Source organism: Etheostoma spectabile, chromosome 3 (assembly GCF_008692095.1).
Source record: "Etheostoma spectabile isolate EspeVRDwgs_2016 chromosome 3, UIUC_Espe_1.0, whole genome shotgun sequence".
Classification (NCBI taxonomy): domain Eukaryota; kingdom Metazoa; phylum Chordata; class Actinopteri; order Perciformes; family Percidae; genus Etheostoma; species Etheostoma spectabile.
This window is the reverse complement of record NC_045735.1, coordinates 18,662,360-18,683,010: the sequence shown is the minus strand read 5'-3', so window position 1 is coordinate 18,683,010 and position 20,651 is coordinate 18,662,360. Positions and strand designations below refer to the sequence as shown.

Genomic DNA, 20,651 nt, shown 5'->3' with positions numbered 1-20,651 from the left:
CTCCAGAGCCACCACACCACGATTCAAAGACGGGTTCACCGTGCCAGATAAATTGTTAGTCTGGGCTCTGGACTCAGAATTAGGGACAGTTGGTGAACAGTTGGGGAAGTCTTCCTTGCGGAGCTCCTTTAGGTCTTTCCCAACCATGTCAGCCGGCGCCTGGCAACTCACTGAAGATGTTGAACCTCGGAAACGCTTTAACCATTCCCATAGCGACAGGGCCTTGCAGTCACATGACCAGGGGTTGTCGTTGAGGCGCAGGTATTCTAATGCCGGCAGTGTGTCCAGGCACTGACCGGACAGCTGTATCAGGGTGTTGTTGAACAGGTAGAGGGTGGTGAGACGTTTCAGGTCATGGAAAGCCAGGCGGTCAACCCACTCGATCTGGTTTTGGTGCAAAAGCAGTCGGTCCAAGGCTCGAAGGCCTCTGAAAGTGTTCTGGTTCAGGCTCCACAGACGGTTTCCATGCAGGAACAGGTGGCTCAGGTTGTGGAGGTCCATAAATGTGTCATCCTGCAGGAACTTCAGATGATTATCCTGAGGAGAAGCAGAGAGCACACAATCACAAGATTGTCTGTGTGTCAACATTATTGTTCTGAACTGAACTGAACTGTCTACATGCCATCAATACATTTTGTGAATTAGCATTCCATGCCAATCAATTTGTGATCATCTGTTTAAATTTCAAACTTCTCAGTGACTAAGCCCTACAGACTACTCCTTGCACTCCAACTGGAGCGTCCATCTGATCTATTGACCCTTTAGTGAATGAGACATTTGTTGTGACTTTCACAAAATGGAGAAAGCTAACAAGCAGCGCTGAATAGATAATCATGACACCAAAACATCTGAGAAGTAATGTGTAGAAGAATTTTAGATTGGACACCACAGATGGACAAATTTTGTGTAAAGACAAGGGAAAGTGCAACTGCCAGCTTGTCACTCAAGTGAGGCAGCGGAGGCACTGTGAATAAACAACGTTCATTATACAACGTAGTTTAGAATAAGTCTACGTGGGTTGTGTTCAAATTCATTTGCATAGAATATGTGTTAGTTCAGAAAACTCTAATGTACCTGCAAGTAGAGATACTGCAGGTTTCTGAGGCCTTGGAAGATGTTATTAGGTAGTGAACTGAGCCCACAACGGTACAGGTGAAGCGCATTGAGGCGATTCAGCCCGTGAAAGGTGTCTTCAGCCAGGGTGCGCAGGTGGCGGTTGTCTCCCAGATCCAGCTCCTCCAGCAGCGCGAAGCCGTGGAAGGTGGATGGCTCGATGTATGTGATGTTATTGGAGTAGATCCAGAGAGTGACGGTGTTGGCGCTGAAGTGGCCCCGAAGTAAGCGATGGATCTTATTGTTCTGTAAGAAGATACGCTCGCTGTCAGGTGGAATGCCTTCGGGGACCGTCAGGAAGTTATGGGCTTGGCAGGAGACGGTGCTGGGTGCAGTGTAGCAGATACAGTGACGGGGGCAGGACCAGGAAAACTTGAGCCCACAGAGAACCAGCAGGATCTCTAGCCCACAGCCTGCAGTAAAAACACACACACACACAGGTTGAGAGAGAGGAAGGTTGACAAAGAGATGACATACATAGACAGACAGGAGAGAAAAAGGAAAATTAATTAAAAACGGATTGAAAGCATTTTAACTTGAAATTTAGAGTCAACGCCATCTTGAAGAAAGAGAAATATGAACAATGCTGAGAGTTGACAGCCTTGATAACGTGAAGCTGTAGGCTACTTGCCCCTGAAGCTAACACCAGTATGCCTACAGTGACAATGCTAACATGCTGATGTTTAGCTGTAGGCCTAATAATGTTTACCATGCTCACCATCTTAGGCCATATTTCCATGGAAACGATCACAAGAAAAAACGCTTAAGTGGCATTGCATTATCACTTTTTATTCCGCATTTAGATGAGAGTTTGGGGGGGGGGGCGGGAATCTGCTTTCATATGGTGACGCGGATGCACACCTGTCGCTATGGGTGGGTCAAAGGGGGCCGGGCCTACCCCCAAAAATGCTTGTGCCTCCCCACTAGAGGCACAGATCACTTAAATTATTATAATTTTAATTTTATATTATTGTAGTTGCTAATTTTGTGTTGCAATAATGTTGCATTCTTTATTATTAAAACACTAAATGTAAAGAAACAATGGTGTGATTTTTAATCATGGTGTGAATTAACAAAATTGGATTTCAATTGATCCAATAGTTGTTGAGATATCGCTATCAGGACCAGAGAGGGTGACCGACTAAATGAGTGACTCCTAGGCTCCTACTAGAAGTATAGTGTATTGAGATCATACTGTACAACACAGGTCGGGAAACACAGAGCAAAATGTAAACCGGTTGGTAGTAACGGTTTTTCAAATTAATTTACATTCTGACTTTGTGCCAAATGTGGGCATGTGTTGCTCAGCACAAGTTAATTTTGTGTTTTGCTTTTCACAAAGAAGTGATATTGCCTCTGTGATTGGTTCAACTTGTGCTACAGCACGCGCTGCACATATGGACCCTCTCTTTCACAGTTTACTGCCCGAATCCATTGAGTGTGTTCAGGCCCACAATAACAAGTCTATTGAAGACGGCAAACAATAACACCTGCTCCAGTGAGTCACAAGACGTCTCAGTGAAGCTGGTTGGATCCCCGGTGCAACACTGTTGTCGGCTTCGGCACCTCTGCAGCTATTTCCTGAAATTGCCCTTTCCAATATTCTGCCACCTTAGGGAGATGTGCTATTAAGAGTCCAAGTCCGTCGGCGCTACTTTGCAGCGAGCGGAGGATGTGATCAGTCTTTTTGTGTGGCTAAATGGGCCGTGGAATGCTTATTTAAAACTTGTAGTAAGCTGCTCTGAGGCACGTTCTGATCAGTGACACGATTCCCCAGATCCTCCGACTGGAGATGTGACTTATCCACAGTCTCATCTAAAATGAGCACAACTCACAGCCCATCATGAAAGTTCCATCTGACAACCCCCTGGCTGTCTTCTGCTCAATTTGTTATTCACAGCGTAGCAGAGGCCTGATTCACTGCCTCTAATCGATACGCCTCCGTTGCCTCTTAACTTGCCTTGTAATCCTGGGTCTTTTATGCTGGAGCTGCATATTTACTCTCCACCGATAGACAGGCGTATTTATCTAAGGTATTTTCTTGCCAAACTGTGGCTAAGCTGTGACATTCAGCGACTGACTCCACTGACCTTTAATAGTAATTCTCTGTGTCTAGTTGCAGAGCTAGAGCATGGAGATGTGTGTCACTTGAACAGGAGTGTGCTCTCTCGGGCGCGGATCTAATCCTATTTGCCCCGCTACCGGGCAACAATGGAAATACGCACATCCTCCTGAACCTGAAATGTGCTCAGGAAATGAGGTGATTCTTCACGGGTGAACACTGTCGAAAGGTTGAATCTGAGAGTGTGTTTATGTGTGCTAGTATCTATGTGGATATTTTTGCTTTTGGAGATCAGTCCATTCCACGACAGCACAACAGTAGGCCTTGGCTTTTTTATTATTATTTCTAATTTTACTGTATGTAATGCATGATCTGCATCAGGACATGGATCCATTGGTATTTTACGGGCTAAATCCAGATTTACAACCGATGTGTCACTTAGTTGTCACTCTGCAGCTGTTTTCATCTCTCTCTCTCTCGCTCTCTCTCTCTCTCCTCTCTTCTCTCTCTCTCTCTCTCTCTCCCGCCATTTTTCGTGAATTGTAGCGGTATGCAGTTCAGAAAAAAAATCACGATTCGATTTTTAGGCTCAACGATTCCATTCAATATCGAATTAAAAAAAAAAAAAAACTTCCTGTTATGATGTAGTGTGTGTTGTGTGTGTGTGTGTGTGTGTGTGTGTGTGTTGTGTTTGTGTGTGGTGTGTGGTGATGTCCTCTAAGCTACTGGGATTTTGAATTTCCCTTGGGGATCAATAAAGTATCTATGATGTGATTGCAGAAGATAATTCATTTAAACAATAAAAATTATTGATGATTCTAATACAATTTTTGCAATTCTATAAATGGATTTTGAATCAGTAGAGCTTGAATCGCGATTCGAATATGAATTGATTATTTTTTTCATTTTTTTTGCACCCCTAGTGGAAGATGGGAGTAAATAGATGAAAACATTTTTCACTACTCTTGGGAAATAAAGGTTTGCTTCATTCGCACATTTTTGTATTCTCAACTTGTCTATATTAAAATATTTGTTATTGTATTATATTATTATGTCATGTACATTGTATCTATGTATATTGTATCCTAGTATCCTGGTTTTTCATTTACTGTATATTTATATTCTGTGCTGTGTGACTGATTTTGCTGCTGCAACACTGTAATTTTCCCATTTTATTGGGACCTATCTATCTATCTATCTATCTATCTATCTATCTATCTATCTATCTATCTGATGACTAAGCAAGATTAGACACAGTATATTTTCCAGATGCTGTTTGAGGAACATTTGCATTATGTTATTAGAATATTAACCCTCACAGACAAAGCCTTTCCATAAAGCACACACCAAATACAACAAATTCAATCTGCCTTTTCTTTTTACATTTGTTCTGAGATTGAATGATTTCAAGCAGGAATTCATCCAAGAGATTCCATTACTCATTAAACAGATCTTCCTACTCCAGTAGTTATATTTTTTGAGGACTTGAATTATTCCCATTAACACATTGCTTCATGCATGTCAGTAGAATTAGATAGCAGATCTCTAACAGGAAAGTGATCTGAGCGGCGGAGAGGCAGACGGTGATAAGTGCGATGCACGGGGAAAGCGAGGGAATGAGAACGTAGATGCTGCCGCGATAGTGAGACAATTTGAATCAGTGATGCGCTAATCACGTTGGACACGAGCATGCACTTCCTCTTCTCTCACTCCCCTCAGCTTGTCAGGACAAAGTAATAGATTCTTTACCCTGCTTCCACTAAAATGGCTGGTTCTACAGAGTTGCCAAATACCTCTATTTGTAGAGAAAAACATCAAAATGCCAGATAACGGGTGCACTATCTTCCTCTATTCCTTCCCTACAAACAAAATCTTTTAACTTGTATCCAGATGAGGCTTTAGAAGAAGTGAATATATGATGTGGATTATCTTCTAGATGTTGAAAGTACACTATACACACCTTCTGCATGTGTGACGACGGCGAAGTATACACCCTTTTTTTCACTTCCACATGAGTCTTTAACAACTACTGGCTCACTGATCCCAGCGCCCCGTGGATTCACACCTCCAAACACTACTTTAAGTACGCATGTTAATGTGAATTCACACGTGCGTTCGCACACATTACTGCATGAATATGTGTGTAAGCTCTCTGTGGATCCACTAAGACATGCGTGCCTTGTCAAGCATCAGCGCATGCCTTAGCTTTGGGAAAGAATGAGGCAGATCGTGTCTGTGTGACAAGCATAGAAGGCTGAACGACGCTCGTTTAAAGCGCTTTGAGTCCGGAGCACAGAGGGAAAAAAATAAGAATTGTGTGGGAATGTTGTCCTTAAATGAAAATGTCAGAAATTAATGTGTGTCATGGCGACATTGTGCGCTTCCACAATGAGCAATTCAGCTCAGATTGTATTATATAAATAGCTTTGGACACAGCGGAGCATATATATGCCAATAGCACCAATTGGAATTTGGCAGAATAAAGGAGAGGTTCTGAAAGAGAGATAATGTGTTTTTGGAAAGGAAAAGGCGTAGCTATCGCTGGTTGGAGATGTATATATTAACAGTCACGTCACAAGTCTTTCACCTCCAGGTTTCTCCCAGAGCAGCTTCCCATCACCCCCCCCCCCTCCCTTTTCCTCTCTGCTGGCTACTGAGGAAAGATACTATTGATACTTCTTCACAAGTTTGACCCTCGTGACCCCCGTCATTACCATGTTTCCTTTTTTTTTTTTTCGAAACGGAAATAGATAAATAAGTGAATAAAACACAATGGCTTCGGTGCCCTGGCAGACTGAGAAGTGACTGTGTAGAATATCAGTGAAGCATAGTTCACACTAGATTTGCCCTCATGAATAACACATCTCTGCTAATGGGGGGGAAAATGGTACGTCTGTGGAGCTGTGTGACTCGGCCCATAATTAGACTGGACAAACCCAATTTCCTGTGTCTCTCCAAAGACCCTGATAAGCACCCCGGTGTTTTCGCTCCTGCTATTGGCCGGTTCTGAATAATGTCTCGACCCACCCCACCCCCCAAAGTCGTTCACAGGCATTTTCGTGCACACGGTGGTTATTAATTATAATAGATTATTGATTGAATGGGCTCATTCTTCATCTTGGAAATGTGTGCAGTATTAGCATCACCATGTGGAGCTACATGTGCTGTCACTAAGTAAATGCAATAGCTGCAATGGCCTAGCCAACAAAGCATTCCTGGAAGAGAACTGTGCTCTGGTTTATTGGCGTTTTTTTTCCCCATTTGTCTAACTTTACTTTGTCCTTTCCTATCTACTGTCAAGTCATGCAAGGTGCCAGACTTCAATATTGGATCAGTTGGTAAAATGACTGCCTTAACTGCAAATACGACTGCAAGCATTCAAATACTTCTGCCATCTGTTCAGAGCACATTACCTGTACCTCTAGTATGTAATCATAAACTCCACATTATGGGACATTGTTGAATCTCAGACTTCTTTAATAGACAGAATCCAGGCTGCATTGGCAATACCAAGCGCTACAATATAGAGCAACATCTATAAATTGTATTTTTCACATAATATAAAATCGTTTGTTTATATTTGTTTATATAAGCCTTTGTTTCACAGCAACTAGACCACTAATGAATGTGATGGAACAGATGCAAATATTCTTAAAAGACCCCAATAATGACACAAAACCCAAGCTGTTTCTCATAACCATTTTAAAAGAATTTGTCTGTTGACTTGTTAAAAGCATTGGTTGTTGCCATTATTGTTTTGACTGAACAGCAAACTCACACCTGAGCACTCCTGCCAACAGCTATGACTAGCAACACTTCTGCTCAGGGTTATGTGTTGTTTTTTTCCCAGTCTGCTGCAGAATGTTATAGATTTTGTCTCATTTACCATTCTCTGGCTCCACTGCAGGCAATATTGCCTCATAAGATTGTCTGACTATTCCTCCAGTGAATGAAAGGGAAATGGGAGAGAACAGTGACAATGCTGAGATCCTTGAGAAATGCAGCAGAATGGAAATATTTCGGAGATATAGCACTTCGTTGTGATATTCTTTTGGTGCAGAGGCATCAGCAAATGGAGAGAGATAGCTTACACGTGTGTGTGTGTGTGTGTGTTTTGGGTCAAAACTGGCCTCATGTCTTATCTCATGCTAGCACGCTACAAATAAATTAGGCCACGCAGAGCTAATATTGTAATTATTAGTATGAATTCACTAAATATTAAGGGTTTCTTTCTGATTATCAGTTTAAGCCTTCATAATCCTTAATAGAAATACGAAATGTGTTTCTCTGTCTCCTTTTCTCCATCTTCTCTTTGGTGATTGATATAGATTTTATGGGAGAGATCAATTAGCTTTTGCCTCAGGTCACCTCATCACACAGCTTTGAGAAAAAAATGACTATTTTGAACATTCAGGATACTGTTAAAAAGAAAGTCCCACATTATAATGCACAAGCTGCTCTCAGACCAGCAGGGCTGGCGCTATTGATTCACATTGGGTTCTTCTGCTGTGTGATTCCTTCAGAGATGGGAAGTAACAAAGTACAAATACTTCTTTATTGTAGTAAGTAGATTTTTCTGATATTTTTACTCATTGATTTTTGTGACAACTTTTTACTTTTACACTTTACATTTTAACACAATTATCGGTACTTTCTACTCCTTACATTTTACAAAATTGGCTCGTTACTTTAGTTTTAGAGATGGTCATGTCAGAGAATAGCGCGGGTGGGGTGGGGTGGGGGGGGGGGGTGCATGCCACACAAAGTAAAAGTGAGAGAAAAGAAAAGGAGACTAGCTGTCCGGAGGATAATAAGTTCAGATTGTGTGTGTGCGTCTTTGAGAACTGTAAGTCGTATAACTTATGTTGTGAGTTCATTTAAGCCTGTGGTTGTGTTGGTCTGTAGTTATGGAACATTTAAAGTTAGTTAGCTAGTGATTTAGTTTTGTTGCTCGATTGTAATAAAGCATCAAAAGAGAGAAGTTGTCTCCATCCGTGTTTTGACAGACACCTGGTACAAAGACCAGAATCAGCTTTGAATCCAGTCCTAATCTAGACCTCACTAACAACTTTCAAATAATGTCTCTGGAGTTCCCGTTATTGTTGTTTGCGGCATCAATACCATATTCAATCCATTTGGATGGGACTATAGTACGTTGCACTTGATGCACCACTAAGCTGACTCGACAGATTTGACGGCATTCTGCATTCATTTGCGGCAAATCAGTGCAGCTTGGTGGTGCTAACGTTAGCACATAGCAACACGGACGGCGACGGGATTGAAAATGAAGAAAACGGAGATCCCAGAGATTGGGCAGACAAGCAGCAAGACATTCCCCATCATCCTCGGGCCTTATCTGAGAGAGATGTTTGCGATAGTAGGCATCAAGAACGACTCCTGGCCAATGGGCTGGGAAACTTCTTAATTGATGTCGGTTTAGTAATTTATGTCCATATTTTCTTTCCAAAAGCCATATTTGAGCACACACACACATACATGTAGATTCCTTTAAATGTTAAAGGGGAAGATTAAAAAAGAGAAACTGGATCTGTGAATTCTCACAGAATCACAACTGAATTCCCATCTTGCTACTCAGTCAGACTCTTATTAACCTGGAATCCCAGTCTCTGTCTTAATTATCATATACAAATGTGATGTTTTAGGCCTGTTGGCAGACATTCATTTAAAATGTAGGTGATGGCATATAAAGAGCCTATTTTCCATGTCCACTAAAGTTTCTCAGCGTGCACTCTAGGAACATTTGTGTGGTCCTGGTAGCTTTGCATAAAAAATGGTTGTCATTCACAAGGCTACTTTTACACTTTAAGTACATTTCCAAGCCTGTACTTTTTTTACTTGTACTTGAGTAAAGAAGTTCAATCTTTTATTTTTACCAGAGTATTTTTTTAACACAAGTATCTGTACTTCTACTTAAGTACGGGAAGTGAGTACTTTTACCATCTCTGGATTCCTTTGATTCGCGCCACTGGTGTCGGCACAGTGTGTGCTGTGAAACTGCAAAGAAGTGTGAACACTTTTCAACGGCGTCACCACTTCCTTCTCATACATGGTGATTTAATCATTCTTCTGTCAGGTTTGGCTTCACTTCGAGGGACTGAACTGCTTTATGTTTCTGAATGCATCCCTGCCGAGGCAGGAGGACGGTTAAAGTTGGGAGCCCAGTCACATAGCAGGTTGGCCAACAGAGTGCCAAATTATGTCAGGGTTAAATAAACCAGCTTGTTCTCCACATTCTTGATAGTTATGTCTGCTAAGTGCTATTTTATGGCTGTTTTATAATGGAAGCAGCATTGGCTGGCCAATGAGGGGCCCATGTCAATGAATCTCCATAGATTCATAACTTTGGAATGGACAAAGTCAGAAGAAAATAGAAAGTAAAAATACATGATGGAAAGACTGCAGATAGAGAGGAAATACTACATTTCAAATTAAAAGAATGACAGACATCTCTCTCGCGCCTGAACAGTGCAGACTAGAGACCGACCGATAAAGGATTTTTAAGGTCGATACAAATATTTTGTTATTTAAAAATCTGATATTCCAATTTATCGGCTGACATATATATAAAAAAAAATCCAGAAAGGCGTAACAAAACAGATTACCCTAACATTAGTTATTTGTAGTTATTTATGAGATCTCACTAAAATAGTATAAGAACAGAGGAACATCAACACATATTAAAATTCTGTGTGGCCAACAGCAGTGTTGTAGAGCGCCCTCTGGAGGACAAACTATGCAACGCCAAACCTCATAACATGGTTGACTGTCCGTTTTTTTAATTTTAATTTTTAAATATTCATTTATCAGAATAACGTATTTGTCAGTATAAATGACGGGGAATGCCTAATGTCGAGCTGAGGATGTCACTGGTTATAGTGCTTCTCAACACACAAACGTAAGAAAGCAAGCAAGCAAGCAAACCAGAGGGAAGTCACACATAAAAAAAGGTAGAGAAGATGTAAGTGACAGCAGTGTCTCTCAGGTTCTGGAATCAGAGGGCTTGCGAATAACTCTCCCAAACAAGCAGCTCCATATGCAGCATGTACAGAAGATTCATGGAGAGTGTACAGGTGGATAAGCAGATTTTGTATCAAACATGGAACGTTAAGATGCTGAAAAGGGAAGAGAGTTGCAAGGCTGATGGCAGAGCTATTCAGATGTTTAATACCAACTTCTATTAATTAACAGATTAACATAATTTGTGGATGTCCAGTACAAGTTAATGATAATTGCTTATATGTCTTGCACTCTTTAAGCTTTTACAGCATTCTGTTTAATGTTGATAGGTGTGCATGCAAACATTTGAAGAGAAAACGCATACTTACACATACTTACACAGACACACACACGTACACGCACTACCGAAATCACCGCTGTTGGGGGCAATACTATCTGCCGCCAACTACATTCATTCATCATCACAGCAGAAAGCCAAATAATTCAAATATATTGCACTCCCTGCAGCGGTATTGCACTGCACCGGCCAAACTAAACTAATGGTTCTAGCAATTCTATATTAATCATCCAAAGTGTATCCATATGTACTCCAGCAGGTGATAGAAAGCATTCATAATGCAATTCCCATTGGTTGAGTGGCCCATAATTATATGTTTGATATAATGTAGGAGTATTAGGAGTTTTTCAGTCCGTATCACAGTATACAAGATGGGTCTTTGATTTCAGTTTCATCTCACACGCTAGTGGCACTAAAATGCATGGTGAATCTGTCTCATTAGCACATTTTGCAAATTCCAGCTAGACCTAATGCTGAATTAAACAGCAACTTCAGATATGTAACATTTCATGAATTTTTGTGACATAGTAGAAGTCAAGCAACATTGCTGTCAGTCACTGAGGCAACAACATCCTCCATCATGAAAGATTTGTGAATATGAGCCAGTAGACCAGCAAGGCTGTCTGGGTAACAGCAGTTTAATTAACAAAGTTTGGCTCAGGGTTGGGCGATGTCCCCTAAGTTAGCAGTTGACCATGTTAACAGTAAAACACATAAATAAGGTTATACATAAACGTACTTTCACTCATATTCAAACAACAATGTCGTCATAAAAAACAACGACATACAGACTGCCTTTCTGCAAGGTCCTTTAAAAAGCCTTTAAAAGAATAAAGTGAGACCAACTCCTTCAACTCATTCTGAAGCTGATTCCATGCAGATGGTGCTGCAAAATGAAAAGCCTTTTTGCCAAAGTCAGTGCGGGCTTTAGGGACTGTCAGTAAAAACAGATCCTGTGAGCAGGTGTTATGTCCCTGCAGACCTTGGGAGGATGTACGTGTTAAGGAGGAAGAAATGTTAAGGAGGAAGAAGTGTTAAGGAGGAAGAAATGTTAAGGAGGAAGAAGTGTTAAGGAGGAAGAAATGTTAAGGAGGAAGAAGTCCTAATACTGCCTTTATAAATAAAAAAGATGTCAGTGTATCCAACGTCGAATGGAGAGGGAGAACCACCCGACCCGAGAATACAGCAAACAGTGATGAGTGAGAGATGTGAAGTTTGTGATGAATCTCAAGGCTCCATGAAACCCAGTGTCCAAAGCATGAAGACACTGGGAGGTTGAATGCATGTATAAAATATCCCCGTAGTCATAGACAGACAAGAATGTTGCCTTTAAATGTTGCTTCAAATGATAAACAGGACTTATTCTATTTAAAAATCCGATATGCCGATATATCGGCCAATATACATACATATTTTTCAAATCCAGAAATGCGTTGCAAAACATGAACAGATTTCCCTATCATTAATTATTTGTAGTTATTTATGAGTTCTCACTAAAATAATAAAAAAATGATCAGAACAGAGGAGCATCAACATATATTATAAGTTATGATCATTACATGTATAAAAATACAAACTTAAGATATAAAACTTAAAGTCCTTTTGAACAAAAACACATTACCAAAAAAAAAAAAGAAATCAGTGTTGCTAACAGGGACGTTGTAGAGCGCCCTGTGATGGACCAACTATGCAACGCTAACGATCATAACATGGTTGACAGTCCATTTTCATTTTTTAAATATCCATTCATCAGATACATTTTTGTCATTATAAATGATTCTGATGAATGAATATTTAAAAATGTGTGTGTGTGTGTGTGTGTGTGTGGGGTGTGTATATATATATATATATGCGTGTGTGTGTGTGTGTGTGTGTTTGTATATATATGTAGGTGTATATATATATATATATATATATATATATATATTATATATATATATATATATATATATATTTTATATATATATATATTAGTGTGTGTGTGTGTGTGATATATGTATGTGTGTATATGTGTGTGTGTGTGGTGTGTGTGTGTGTGTGTATGTATGTATGTAGTATGTATGTATGTATGTATGTATGTATGTGTGTATATATATATATAATATATATAAAAAACACACACACATACATATATATATAGTATATTATATGTATGTGTGTGTGTGTGAGGTTTTTTTTTTTTTTATTGGCTATTGTAAATGCCTACACCGATAGATTGGGAAATTCCTAATGTTGGCCAATAATGTCGCCCCTCAATATATCGGTCGGGCTCTACTAATCACACACACTGCCTCCAGTTTCACACTTGACACACAGTTATTCTCTGTTGCCCAGAGTTCGGAGCTGAGTTTCTAGCTTTCAGCGGCAGGCTGGATTGTTGTCAGTCTGCCTGGGTCGTCCAACCGCTGTGTCTTGTTCAGTCATGCGCATGTTCTGTGTGTCAATGACAGAGCGCAGCACAGCCAATCATTTTGGGTGTCTGTGTCAGAGTGACAGCTGAGTTATGGGGGTGGTATTGTGACAGGGAGCAGACAGACGGAGAGAAAAGCAGCAAATGACAAAGAGATATCATGGAGAAAATGACTGTAATAACTCTAGCTAACTTAATTGAGAAGAAAGAGGGAAATAGCAGAGGGAGGTTGTTTTAAAGAGTAGCTGTGGACCTTTTGGAAACCTGTCTACAGCAATGGTACTGTAGTTACTCCATGAACCAGAAGACCTAGTTATATGCTTTGTGTCAGCCAGCATCTGCCTTATGAAGAATCATGAGAGAGAGCATTGAATTATTACTTGCTCCAGGGCTGCTGCTCTTTAACTAACCCCGTGCTTTGATGTTTCTGTGCAAGGGGCCAAACAAAACAGTGAAATTTCCCCATGGATTTAGTAAATTAACAGTGTTTAGAAAAGCAGAGCAGAATGGCCAAAGCAGGCTGCAGGGCTGCAGCTGAAAGTTAAAAAAAGATCTATTTCTCCCTTTGGAATTCATACAGTGACATAAAAATATAACAAGCCATTTTACATAATGTTCCAATCAGACCAATAGCACGCTAATGTAACCCATAATTTGTCTCTATCTGCTCTGCATTTTTATCTATTAGGGTCCTTTATTTCAGATGCCGGTCAGTTCAAACACCATAATCCGTGGAAAGATGGCCCAAGAGCAGTTTACTGCATGACTTAACAATGCCCACTTACTAACAATAATCATTTCTCGAATATTTACCAGACAAACACTCAATTTATTTGAGCTCCTGAACTGTTGCTGCTTGGTTATCAACACAAAATAGAGTAAACTGTGTTGCTTTTGAGTGTTTTGTCAACTCTGAGACGTGTTCTCCCCATTGTCCACTGACTCTGTTCCACCACCTTGTCCTTTTTATAAGCAGACGTTGTGATTTAGAAGTGTATTGTAAATCTTGGTTTAAGAAACTGCTGATTAAAACTGCGTTATGTTGACATGCATACAAATGACATTCACTAACCTTGGAGACACCCACAATACATTCTGGCTCTAGTGCTTCTAAAAGCTTTTTGGGAATTAATGATTTAAAAGCTGCACATCTCTGCTTTGGAACCATCAGTTCAGTAAAGACTTATACCTGCACTGAAAAGGCGCATTTTCCAATTCACCAGTCTCCATGTCCTGGCACCTCTTCAGGGCTTGGCATTAAGGCTTGTCCGCTTGTTAGGTGACAAGTGGATTTTTTTTGTAGGGTAAGTGGAAATGTACTTGCCCCACTGGACAACTTAAAACTTAAACTAAATAAAAAGCCATGTTACTTCACGTTATGTGCCACTCATTACGTCTATGATACCGATTAGAAACAACTACATTTTCCCCCCGCAATCCGGGCAAGGGGACGGCTAACGTAAGACCCGGTGGCAGTGGGTCACCAGGCCGCTAACATTAGACCCAGCAGCAGTGGGTCAGTGGACCGCTAACGTTAGACCCAGCAGCAGTGGGTAAGCGGACCGCTAACGTTAGACCCGGTGGCAGCAGGTCAGCGGACCGCTGACGTTAGACCCAGCAGCAGTGGGTCAGTGGACCGCTAACGTTAGACCCAGCAGCAGTGGGTCAGTGGACCGCTGACGTTAGACCCAGCAGCAGTGGGTCAGTGGACCGCTAACGTTAGACCCAGCAGCAGTGGGTCAGTGGACCGCTAACGTTAGACCCAGCAGCAGTGGGTCAGTGGACCGCTAACGTAAGACCCGGTGGCAGCGGGTCAGCAGGCCACAAACATCAGACCCAGCAGCAGTGGGTCAGTGGACCACTAACGTTAGACCCGGTGGCAGCAGGTCAGCAGACCGCTAATGTTAGACCCGGTGGCAGTGGGTCATCAGACCGCTAACGTTAGACCCGGTGGTAGCGGGTCAGCGGACGCTAATGTTAGACCTGGCAGCAGTGGGTCAGGGGACAGCTAATGTTAGACCCGGTGGCAGTGGGTAAGCAGGCCGCTAACGTTAGACCCAGCAGCAGTGGGTCATCAGACCGCTAACGTTAGACCCAGCAGCAGTGGGTCATCAGACCGCTGACGTTAGACCCAGCAGCAGTGGGTCAGCGGACCGCTAACATTTGACCCATCAACTGTGAAGTTAACACCAACATTTAGTGGCAAAATCCATTGTCATGTCCACAAAATTATTTTAGAAGTAGTATAATTTCAAGTTCAAGTCACCAATACTTCTGGTGTTACATTGCACACCGGCTTGCAAATACAGGGCTGCCAACTCTCACGCATTGGCCGTGAGACACACGCATTTGACTGGTTTCACACGCTCACACGCCACACCCCCGATTTCTCACGCTGAAGTGTCAACCCGGTCGGTCAAATTTCTGATAGATGAGTTTATCTATAGATTTATCTGTTTAGCCACTAGTTGTGCTTTCAGAGACTGTGAGGGGGTTCAAGAGCGCTCCCTGTCTGTGAAAGTTTCGAATTGTCGCAAACTGAGAACATTTTTTTACGATCCATCCCATTTCCCCGGCTTTAGGTATGAGCTCTGAGTATCACAGACCGTCCGTCGCTTCGTGTCCACTCTCTGTAACAATAGAGGTGAGCAGCGCGGCTGGTAGCGTAGCAACTTCAGTTCATGTTAGTGGACCTGCTCTGCTGTGGACAGTGACGCGTTGCATCCGTGTAGTCCTCCGATAATGCGCAGCGTACAGCCTCCTCTAAACTTTGTCAGAGACCAGAGACCCGAATGGGCGTCTGTGTCTGTCAGACGGTCTGAATGAGATCCACCATATCAGCGGAGCAATGACATGCACAGCAGACTATATTACACCATATACTATATATACTATATATAGCCTACTATATTACAACTCTCCAAATCTCGGCCAACAGAGATGGGAGGAGTTATATTTTGAATGTGCACAAAGTTGTAAACATGGGCAGAAATCTGGTGAAACACATCTGAGCTATACTATATATACTATACTATATATACTACATATATACACTATACTATATATACTATACTGCAACATTGGGCCACTATTGTGCTTCTCTAACCTCGGTGCATCTCTAAATGTAACTGTAAATAATTAATTTGATGTTTTATGAAAGTAACAAATAGTCTTTTTTTCCCCAAAAAGTAAATCCAGTAAGTGGGGCCCAGAGGATGAGGGCCAAACATTACTGAACCTTGGCACAAAGGTTAAAGGATAAGAATTTATGTAGATCAGTGGTTCTTATTCTTAGAATTTCAGTGGTCTTAGTTGATCCCTCAACATTAATTTAACTTTGGGTCCCTTGTCCCAACACCAGGGACCCCTGGACCTGTTCCCACAGACCCAAATCTTCTCAGCTGTTGATGAGATTTGCTACTGTCTCTTCATGTGGTTCATTATGTTTGGCACGTTGTCTGGGTCAGTTCTTATATCATAAGAAGTTAATAATGTATATAATGTAAATGCTGAATGCCGTAAAACCTGTTGATACTACAACAATGCAAAGGTTCTTAACCCTACAGTTTTGCACATATCATGTAAGACTTGATTTCTCCATTTTTTTGCAAAAAAACTCTCCAGAAAGTGCCCTTTAATGGTTTATTTTTCAATTTTTTTTCCTGGGGGGGCATACCCCCAGACCCCCCTAGGGAGAACCCCACCCCCCCACATATCACAAATCACAATTTAAACCCTGAAGGATAAAGAACCCAAAAAATTGCTTTGTACGTGGCAAAATATGGGTTGCCCCCCCAAATCTCACTCCAAGGTTTTGGGAAAAGTTGGCAGCCCTGCAAATATTACTTTAAATTATGTTGTTTGGAGATCCTTTATTCTTGTTTCTACTGTTTCAATTGAATTGTATTAATGTTGATAGTGTTTGGACGCTTTCAGCGGTTTGATCGAGTTCTGCATTAGCAAAACACATGCAAAAAAATTATAAAATGAGAAATATTTACCAAACAAGGGACTTCTGTGCATGGACAAGTGAAACGTAAATGTCCAAAGGACAAGTGCCTCAAAAAGTCAATGTAATGTCCTGCCCCTTACATGTTTCTCTTAAACACAGTGTGAAGCACCCGCCCGCTGCAGCAGCTGCTACCTTGCATACAAACCTCATGCGGCCTAGATTCAGCAGATCAAATATTCATAGCAGGTGAGAGTTTGGTGCTCTATGCACACACACACGCACACACACATACACATACACACACACACACACACACACACACACACACACACACACACACACACACACAGTTTCAACAGTCTCAACTAATGGTTTCAAAGGGGCAAGGAGAAATGTGAAATCAAGCTGAAAAGTGTGTGAGGGAACAGCAATGCATTGTGGCTCATTAGTTCGAGAGACAGTTGGATGACCAAGAGACGTAGAGAACTCACTGAAGGGAAGTCGGAGCTGAAAGACCATCTCCAGGGAGAACATAACACAGCACAGGCGTAAGTGTAACTGAAGCTAGTGCACCAACACTGCGTACACATGAATGTACATGTGACCGCTCCTGTAACTACTAAAGTAAACAATATGTTGTGTATTCAGTTGATGCAGGCAGGTTAAAGCCATATTTTTAGCAGCAAAAGTTTCCATTTCACCCCTTCACGGAGGAGTTTAGATTTACCTTTGTGCCAATGGATTGAATTGGAGACCCAGACTCAAATGTACCAAAGTACAGATACTACTTCTCAAACCCTTAATCCATAATCCACTTTTAGATTTACCTTTTGTGACAATGGATTGAATTAGAGACCCAGACTCAATTGTACCAAAATAAAGATACTACTTCTCAAACCCTTAATCCATAATCCACTTTCCCGATCCATTTGCTTAGTGTTCTCAGTTGGTTCCAAACAAAGAACCAAAGCACCAAGTAATCGCTACATATGCTACACGTCTCTCGTTGGGGCATAGGAGTCATGATGAGACTAGTGTGTCATGAAAATGTATTTCACTAGGTTGTGAAGAAACTGAGATATTGCCAGTGCTGAAACAAAGAGTGAATGTATTGTATGGATATGCATGAAGGAATGAATGAATGAATGCATGGATGATGGAAGTAGGATTACGTGGTTGTTAGGCATGTGTGGGTGAACAGAAGATTGTAGGAAGAATGGCTTTTATCTTATTTTAGTATAGAAAATGATAATTTGTAAATTGCACAGCTCTTTGAGTACCACATATGGTTACTGTCATGGTTTTAACCCTGTGCTTGTTGTTGTGTGTCTGTGTAACTCTTGCAGCAATGGTACACAGTGTCCAAAACAAATTTCTCCTCATGGAGACTAATAAAGATACTTTGACTTTGACTTTGAGTATGGATCAATGCTACATGAATGGTTAGAAAAGTCTCTATAGATGCTTTGATATGTCTTTTGTTTGTCTCGACTTAAAATCCACTGTAGTTGCCGTGAATCAGTCAACTAGATGCGGCTGTCCTCAAAGGAAAGAGCAGCAAACTTCGCAGAGTCACAATTCAAATCTAAGGGAGTAAAAGGTTTCTTATATTGAAAAGGAAGATTACAAACAAACTATTCCCTTAAGCAGAAACTCAAATTCCCACAAATCAATTTGCATAGATATAAACACATAATGTTGCCATTTACACAAGCTTCTCTCACTTAATTACAGTGCAACAAATGGAACCCTGCCACATTTGCAGACTCAATTTGCATTTAAACCTGTTGATTGGGGATGCCATATCAGATTGGGGACACAATAAATTGTGTGTGTTTTTTTTTCATAAAGCGTGGGGGAGTGAGGAAAGAAAACTCAACAGAATCTAAAAAGAGCAGAAGAAAATAAGCAGAGGTGAAAGGGAGCAGTGGAAGACCTTGATCTTAATAGAGTAATCCCTTTTCATTAAGTGTAGTTTCTCAGACCCTGAGAGCTTCAGCATTGATTCTAGTGTAATGTCAATTCATTAATGTACTGGGCCTCTACAGGGCATTGAATGCCTCCAACACTCTCCCAACAAACACCTTCAGTTACTGTAACTCTGTCTCACAATGACAAGGGTGGGGGGGGGGGGGGACTATTGTTTGTTCATCTCTCATCAAAACAAATTTAGATCTGTTTTGCTCCCAATTGGATTCCATCTTGGTCTTTCCACTTTTTTTTTTATTCCCACTGTTCTGTCTTCATTCAGTCCGTCTTTGGTTTCATATACTCTGGCTGAGGATGAACTATCATCATTTCATTCGCTCAATTCTCTGCAGTGTATTAGAGTTGCCCTCGAGTCACTGTTCTGTCTCCATCTAGCACACATGCGTGCGCCTGTTTATTGAGTCTATGCTCCTGAGAAATGCACCAGCCTCCATTGTGAAATTCCTTTACAGTCTGAACAGCGATAGTTCTCGAATGCAACGTTTCCACAAATGGATATAGGTAATGTCTCTCTTGCTCATTTAAATTACTGTTCCTTTTTTTACGACCTGTCTCTGCCATCATTTACTCCTCCCCCCCCCCCCCCCCCCCCCCCCCATGCCATGTCCCCCTGGCTGTTTAATTGATTCTGTTGTTGTTTCCCAAAACTACAAAGCAGAAGGCTTGTGGGATGAAACCGTATTCACTGTCTAGGTGTGATTAAAGAAGCCCCGGTCTGGCCGTTAGAGATACTACAGCAGCTTATGGGATTTAGTGAGTCACTGAAAAAGCACAACACCAAATTCACATCATCGTGTCCTATCACCTTAAAACCATACAACCCCAATAATTAGAGGTGGGGAAAAAAATCGATACAGCATAGTATTGCAATATTTTCAGTGGCAATACCGTGTTGACACACAGGCGCCAAGTATGGATCTTCTATTATTTATGTATTGGTCAGTTTGTCTGCTCGACAATCCCATTTTGCAGCAATAAAATTGAAGTGATATGAACAAACAGAGTATCTTTTTAGATAAATCAGATGTTGACAAAGTTTCCAATTGGAGACATCATTTGAATTTGGGAAAAAAAATAGAAGTTAGAGAAAAGGTAAAAATTGCGATATAACGCAGAATGTTGCAATATGTTAAAAAGCTCAATATTATTTTATTGTGGCATGAGTATTGTGATGATATCGTATCAAGAGACGTCTGGTGACTCCCCCCCCCCCCCCCCCCCCCCCCCCCACCCCCCCCACCAATGATGCATTTCTCACACTTCTAACTTTGCCCTGTTGCCTGTGTTTCATCCATAAAGTTGAATCAGAGAATCGTGGCAAATCACGTGCTCTGCTAACGAACCTTCAGGGGGTTTTGTCATGTCGAGAGTGCTGTTGCTTTTGCCACCGCTCTGCCATTTAAAGTTTCTATTTTTCATTCCTCCTCCTCCATTGTAAACCTGAACTCTCTCTCGAGGCAAACCACACAAACTACTCAGCTTTGTGAGTGCTTTCCCCTCCCTGTCTGCTGCTTGTCTGCATGCAACTACCACTCGCTAGAGAGTGCTCCCAATCCCCTCTCTCCTTATAAAGCCAAGTGCCTCGCTGCAGACGGCCCACAAGATAAGTGGTTTATTTATTTTTCCTTAGACTCATTTTTGTCACATGTAATGACTTGGTTCCTTGAACTTTCCAGATGTATGACCAAAAAGAAAAGCCTTCCCCTGAATATTGCATTGAGTCATAAACAACGTGATAGTCAGACAAGCGGCTGCAAAAGGAGACGTCTGACTCCATCTCGGTTCATATGGATGATGGATGATGAAACAT

At 41.4% G+C, this 20,651-nt stretch overlaps 1 protein-coding gene across 1 annotated transcript in view; it reads right to left on the bottom strand.

Annotated features, from left to right (window-relative positions):
- The window catches only part of rtn4rl1b (reticulon 4 receptor-like 1b), a 162,007-nt gene that overhangs the window by 2,244 nt on the left and 139,112 nt on the right, over nucleotides 1-20,651 (bottom strand). Inside the window, 2 exon segments of the mRNA XM_032503323.1 lie at nucleotides 3-537; nucleotides 1,075-1,526. Coding sequence (XP_032359214.1) covers nucleotides 3-537; nucleotides 1,075-1,526 — 987 coding nt within the window.